This window comes from Ceratotherium simum, chromosome 40, assembly GCF_057802395.1.
Source record: "Ceratotherium simum simum isolate JZ-2026a chromosome 40, ASM5780239v1, whole genome shotgun sequence".
Lineage (NCBI taxonomy): Eukaryota > Metazoa > Chordata > Mammalia > Perissodactyla > Rhinocerotidae > Ceratotherium > Ceratotherium simum.
Window position 1 is genome coordinate 3,846,946 of NC_141939.1, and position 5,818 is coordinate 3,852,763.

Sequence of the window (5,818 nt, forward strand, 5' to 3'; positions counted from 1 at the left end):
GGTCACTCCTGAGAGGAGGAGGGCTGCACCCCCACCCCATGTTGCTGCTGCTCTAAGCCCACCTCATCCACCCACCAACCCTTAGATGGGCTCAGGGTGAAACCAAAGGTAGGTGCTGCTCCCATAGAACAGCGGGAACAGGGTGTGAGAGGAGAAGGCCAGAGTGGGAGCCAGGGTCCTGGGATCCAGCTCAGCTGCACGCCTATTAGCCGAATGGTGCTGGCCAAGTCCCCAGGACTCCAGCTTCATTTCTTGTCGGAGAACTGAATAAGGTGGCAAAATGGGGACGAGCCTAGCACAGGACTTGGCACACAGCAGACTGTCAGCAGATGCCTCCTGAGTGTGGGCCTGTTATTCTCTGAGTCTAGACACAATCCCTTCAGTATGAGGGTATGGTATGGTGGGCACAGAGTTGAGCAACCTGGGGTCTAATCCCAGCTCTGCCACCATGTGGCTATGGGGAGTCCAAGGCAAGTCATCTCTCTCTGGGCCTCAGTCTCTTCTTTAATAAAATTGAAGGATTGGACTGAGCTGCCAGGAACGAAAAACCTGTGACACACACACCATTACTTACGCATTCCATAGCAGTGACAGACATGAGCAGTCGATCACAGCACTGCCGCCTACTGAATCCAGCCAGATGCAGTTTCAGAATCCCCGAACACCCAGTGCCAGCTGGGTGACCTTGAGCCTCAGTTTCCTCTTCTGTAAAATGGCCACACGCAGCAAAGTTGTGAGGATCAAACACGATAATGTATTTAAAATGGGTTGCCAACAGTCCAGCTCCAGCAGGAATACTTTTCTGCCACCATCTCCAGAGACTGGGCAAGGAGCTCTTCTCCCAGGCCCGTGGCCCTGCCCCTTGCAGACCCTCAGGCAACAGGGGACAGTGTGGTCCAGTGGAAAGAGCTTGGGCCTGGATGACCTCAGGCAAGTCATTAAACCTTTCTGAGCCTCAGTTTCCCTTGAATAAAATGGGCTGATCCTTATCTTACAGGGCAGGCTTAAGGATTAAATGAGGTAACAAACAAAATGCCAGAAGAGCAATTGTCTCAGTAAATGGAAGCAAATGAACTACTCTGATCTACTCTCATCAGGCCTAGGGCCTCAGCACTGGGAGCTCCTCAGGACACGGTGTGACTTTCTTGTTAAGTCCTCAGTGAAGCCCCAAGTCCACCACTAAGTGTGGATACATTGGAGTCTCCACTGGTTGGCCCTGGCAGAAGCCGTGTCCCCTCCAAAATGTGAACCCGTGGTCAGAGTGAGGCCTCCCACCACCAGACCCGGGGGCCTCACTGCTCCTCCCTCTGCCCTCCCCTCCCAGACCTCACCCCTCCCTGGGGTCTGCCTTGTCCCCAGCCTCCTGCTGCTGCCCCTGCACCTAGCCTGCTGTCTGGCCTCCCCTGCCCTCGGAAAAGGCCAACCCATTTCGGGCCCCAGAGGTGGGACAGGAAGCCTGGTGGACTCAGCTCCTAATCCAACTCACAGGCTGGCTTTGGGGCCTCAGACGCTTCACTAGGAAAGGAAGAGACTGACGGAGTGACGTGCGCAGGCCTCCCAGCTCTGACGCCGGTGACTGCGTCTTAGTGCAGGGGAGCCTGAAGCAAAGCAGTTCCACTCCAGAGCCGCTCACCAGACGCAGCAGCTTAACACATTCCGCAGTGACATCCTTCCCTCCCTCCCCATGTTGCCCCCACCCCGTCTGGGCAGTGCCGACCACCTCCGCTGGCCCCAGCTGCTGCACCTGACCACCCGGCAAGGCTCCAAACTGTTACAAATCCACCAAATACGGCATCCCTTGTATGTGCCCTGCCCGAGACACCTTCCTGTGTCCCCTCTCGGTGTACTCCTGCTCTTCCCCCAAGACCCAGCCCAAAGGCCACCTCCTCTAGGAAGACCTCCCTTCCCAGGCAGCCAGTCTCTGGCCACTCTCACCCCCACTGACTTGTAATGATGAATAAGGGATGCTGAGTGGACAGGTGGGTGGGTACCAGCCAGCCACACCTGGAGAAGGAGAGGGCAACCGGCCTGGGAGAGAGCCCACGCGAAGTCTGCTATGCAAGTAGCACAGTAACTACTCTGGGCAGCCCCTGGGGCAAGGAGGACACAGCTTGCTTATTACAAAATATCCTTTATTGATAAAATAGCTCAGACTTTTAAAAAACACCTGCGTATCACGACAAGGGGGCCACAGGCAACAATAGCAGGGGTCCCATGGGGCACACAGGAGACCAGTCAGCAGATGTCATAAGTCAGCCCCTCCCCTGGGCCCAGCCTCCCCAGCCCCGCCCCAGGGCAATGCCCTGGCCTCACACTGAGATGGAGGAAGGAGCCAGACAACCCCCTTCCTCAGGAGGGACTCTCTTGGGTTCCCTCCGTTGTCTCCACCCCAGAAAACTCCCTTAGCACCCCACCAAATCTGGCCAGGCCCATCAGAGCACCAACAGTGCCTGTGCCGCTCAGCCTACTCCCAAGCTAAGATGCCCGCTGGCTTAATGTCGCAGCCAGGCACTCCCGTGGGGAAGACTGGGACATCCTTCATATGCTCCCAATTGTTCTGGGTGCCAGGATCCGGGGTGGGGGAGAGTACCAGGAGGGAGAGGCCCCTGGAGCCCCATCAGTGGGGTGGAGAAACATGGCTGGGTCAGAGATGGCCAGCCGGCACCCACCAGGGTGGGATCAGTTATGCATCACAAGGACCCATTTGGGACTTGGAGACCTGCCCAGGGGCTCCAGTGGGAGGCTCCCCCAGGAGCCCACGGGGCCCTTGCTCACCTGCTCCAACCCCAGCACCCCGCCTGGGGCTCTGTCACCTGCCACACGCTCTCATCTCAGACTGTTCTCATGGTGTAGGTATTTTTAGCTATCTTGGGGAAACAATTTGCCTGCTTGATGACAAAAGACATCCCCCATTGGGGGGCCCAAGCCATTGAACACCCTCTTGGTGTTGCAGGTGAAATGTCGAGAAGTCGTCATGCAGCATAATAACTCCAACCTTTACAGGCACAAGAACACATTCTCAAAGAAATCCTTTAGCTGAAACAGTGGCTCTGTCTGCCACTCCCCACTTCCAGTTTGGGGTAGGAATTCACACACCCCAGGCACAGAACAAAAGTCTACAGGAAGACAGTTGGTGGTAAACACAGAGAAAGGGGATTTTTATATCAACTAATAATCACATTTTCTGGTTCTCTAGTGCGTTCCCCCATGGAGCTCAAAGCTTTCTGCAAAGCCTTTCATCTCCCTGTGGCAAGTAGGCGGCAAGGCATTGTCGCCCCGGTTTTTGCAGGGGTGACTGCCAGCGATCAGGGATCTCCTGTCGAGGCAGAGGCCAGGCCTCCAGACCACCCCACTGATGCATCCACGTGCCCACCCGCTTCCCAGAGTGGGGAGGGGGGAGGAAAACGATCCACAGTTCTGGCCTTTAACGGAGGTACAGATCCAAAAGCAGGGGGAAGGGGAAAGAAGGGCCCGGAGACAGTTCTAGCCCATAAACCCCCACCCAGCGCCTGATGGGGACTGGGGACCATGGGTGCCCAGTGTGGATGCACAGTCATCATTTCTGCCTCCTCCTCAGTAGCAGGCCCTCCTGGGAAAAGTGGAAGGCTGGCTTCCTGCTCTTTATGGGGATGAGAAAGAAACAAAAACACCACAAGCAAGTGACCTGCCAGGGAACATAGGGTCTTCGAGGAAGGGAAGCCGACCCAGTGGCTTGCCTGGGTCTGGGGCTCTGGGAGGGAGGTGCTCTACCCCAGCTTGGCCTCGGCTACATTCAGGAAGGTCCAAGCCTCATGCATCTGCCTGTGCTCAGGCAGGGGGTGGAGAAGACACTGCCCCACAGCCGAGCCAGCAAGGGGAGGCTTCAAATGGACCGCTGTGAACAGCACCCCTGCCCCTGCCCCTCCCAGTGGGCTCCCAAGATGAGGCCTGCAGGACCTAGGCAGGGACCGGAAAACCACAGGAAGGTGGCCACATAAAACAGAGCAAGAAGCAGCGTGGCCTTGGTGCCACTTGGCACCAACACATGGGCAGGCGGCTCACCATGCCGTCTGGGTCCACTGGCGGCAAAGGATCCGTCGGAAGGCACGGCGAAAGTCCTGGTTGAAGATGGTGTAAATGACGGGGTTCAGCGAGCTGTTGCAGTAGCCGATCCAGAAAAAGAACTGGAAGAGGCCGTGGGGCACCTTGCAGTGCTGTGGGCAGATGGCACCCAGGCTGTATGTGAAGAAGAAAGGGAACCAGCAGAGCACGAAGACGCCAATGACCACAGCCAGCACAAAGGTGAACCGCTTCTCTCGAGTCAGCTGTGCCCGCCGACGCCACCACTGCCCACCTGCAGTGCCCAAACCCCTGCCTAGGAGCACCTGGCCACGTAGGGTCGCCAGCACCCGGGAGCCCTGTGGCTGCTGCAGGGGTGGCTTGCGAGCTGAAGGGGGAGATGCTGGCAAAGCCTGAGGCTCGCACTCTTCCTCCTCCTCCTCCTCCTCGTCCTCGTCCTCCTCCTCCGGAGATGCCCCATAAACACCTTCCTTCTGATCCTGGCCTGAGCTAGGAAGGGCAGGCCAGCTGGGTGGCAAGGCAGAGGTCCCAGGGGTCTCCCCCTCCTCCTCCTCCTCCCCGGTGGGCGTGGACTGTCCGTTGGCCTCTCCGGCAGCAGCCAGATGAGATGCCAGGGTTGGCAGCTTGGCTGAGGCTGAAGCTCCCTGGGGGACTGGGCGAGGCTGCTTAAACTCACCCTCCCCAGGGCCCCGCTTGGCCCTGGGACCTCTGAGGTGGCTGCGTTTAGCAATCAAGTAGATGCGCAGGTAGACAAGGATCATGATGAGGCAGGGTGCGAAGAAGGATCCAATGCTGGAGGCCAGGATATACCAGGCCTCTTGGTTGAGCTTGCACTGCGGGCGCCCCCGGGGCTGGGGGCCCTGGTCGCCCTTGTAGATAAGGGGCGGCAGCGAGATGATAGCTGCGATGAGCCACACGGTGAGGATGATGCACTTGATGCGGCGCGGGGTGCGCTTCGAGTTGTACTCCAGCGCGCGGCTCACGGCCCAGTAGCGGTCCAGGCTGATGGCGCACAGGTGCACGATGGAAGAGGTACAGAAGAGCACGTCGAGCGCCAGGTACACCTCGCACCACGTGCGCCGGAAGTACCAGTAGCCCAGCAGCTCATTGGCCAACGAGAAAGGGATAATGAGCGTGGCCACTAGGATGTCGGCGGCGGCCAGCGACACCAGGAACAGGTTCTGCGGGGCGCGCAGAGAGCGGCTCGTCAACACAGCCAGGATGACCAGCGAGTTGCCAAAGATGGTGAAGAGGATGAGGAAGGTGATGACCGCCGCGATGGCTGCAGTGGCCTGCACGGAGTAGGGCTCCTGGTGGTCCATGGCGGGGCCGGACGCGGCCAGAAGGGGCGCTGCTCGCCCAGCGCGTGCACAGCCGGCGACAGAGCTGTCCCACCCAGCTCGGCTAGACGAGGGGGTCGCCCCCCTGGCGGCGCTGAAGGCGCTGGAGCCCCATGGCCAGGCCGAAAGGGGCTTAGGAGGTCGGGGACGCCCTGGGCCAGCCACTGCCCTCCTACATTCTCTTCCACCGGCGCCCGGTGTCCCTGCCGTCCGCCCCAGAGAAGTTTTCCAAGTTGTCCCGCTGCCGTCCCCGCCCCGCCCAGGACCGGGGTAAAGTTGCGCCCTCCCGCCACGAGGCTGCTGGACGTACGCTGGGACGCAGGGCCCGGCGGGGGGCGCGCCGCCTGTTCTCGGAGGAGGCGCGGAGGCCGAGGCGCCCGCTCCGCTCGCTCGCTCGAGCCGGGAGCCGCGCCTGCAGG

The 5,818-nt window shown here is 59.6% G+C and overlaps 1 protein-coding gene across 1 annotated transcript; it reads right to left on the bottom strand.

Annotated features, from left to right (window-relative positions):
- Positions 1 to 2,121: 2,121 nt before the first annotated feature.
- Positions 2,122 to 5,818, bottom strand: ADRA2B (adrenoceptor alpha 2B). The gene has a single exon (XM_014791631.2). The coding sequence runs from the start codon at positions 5,379 to 5,381 to the stop codon at positions 4,038 to 4,040; it is 1,344 nt and encodes a 447-aa protein (XP_014647117.1). The 5' UTR covers positions 5,382 to 5,818; the 3' UTR covers positions 2,122 to 4,037.

Excerpts from the sequence above, each read along its gene's own strand:
- ADRA2B (XM_014791631.2), bottom strand. The coding sequence starts at position 5,381 with ATGGACCACCAGGAGCCCTACTCCGTGCAGGCCACTGCAGCCATCGCG.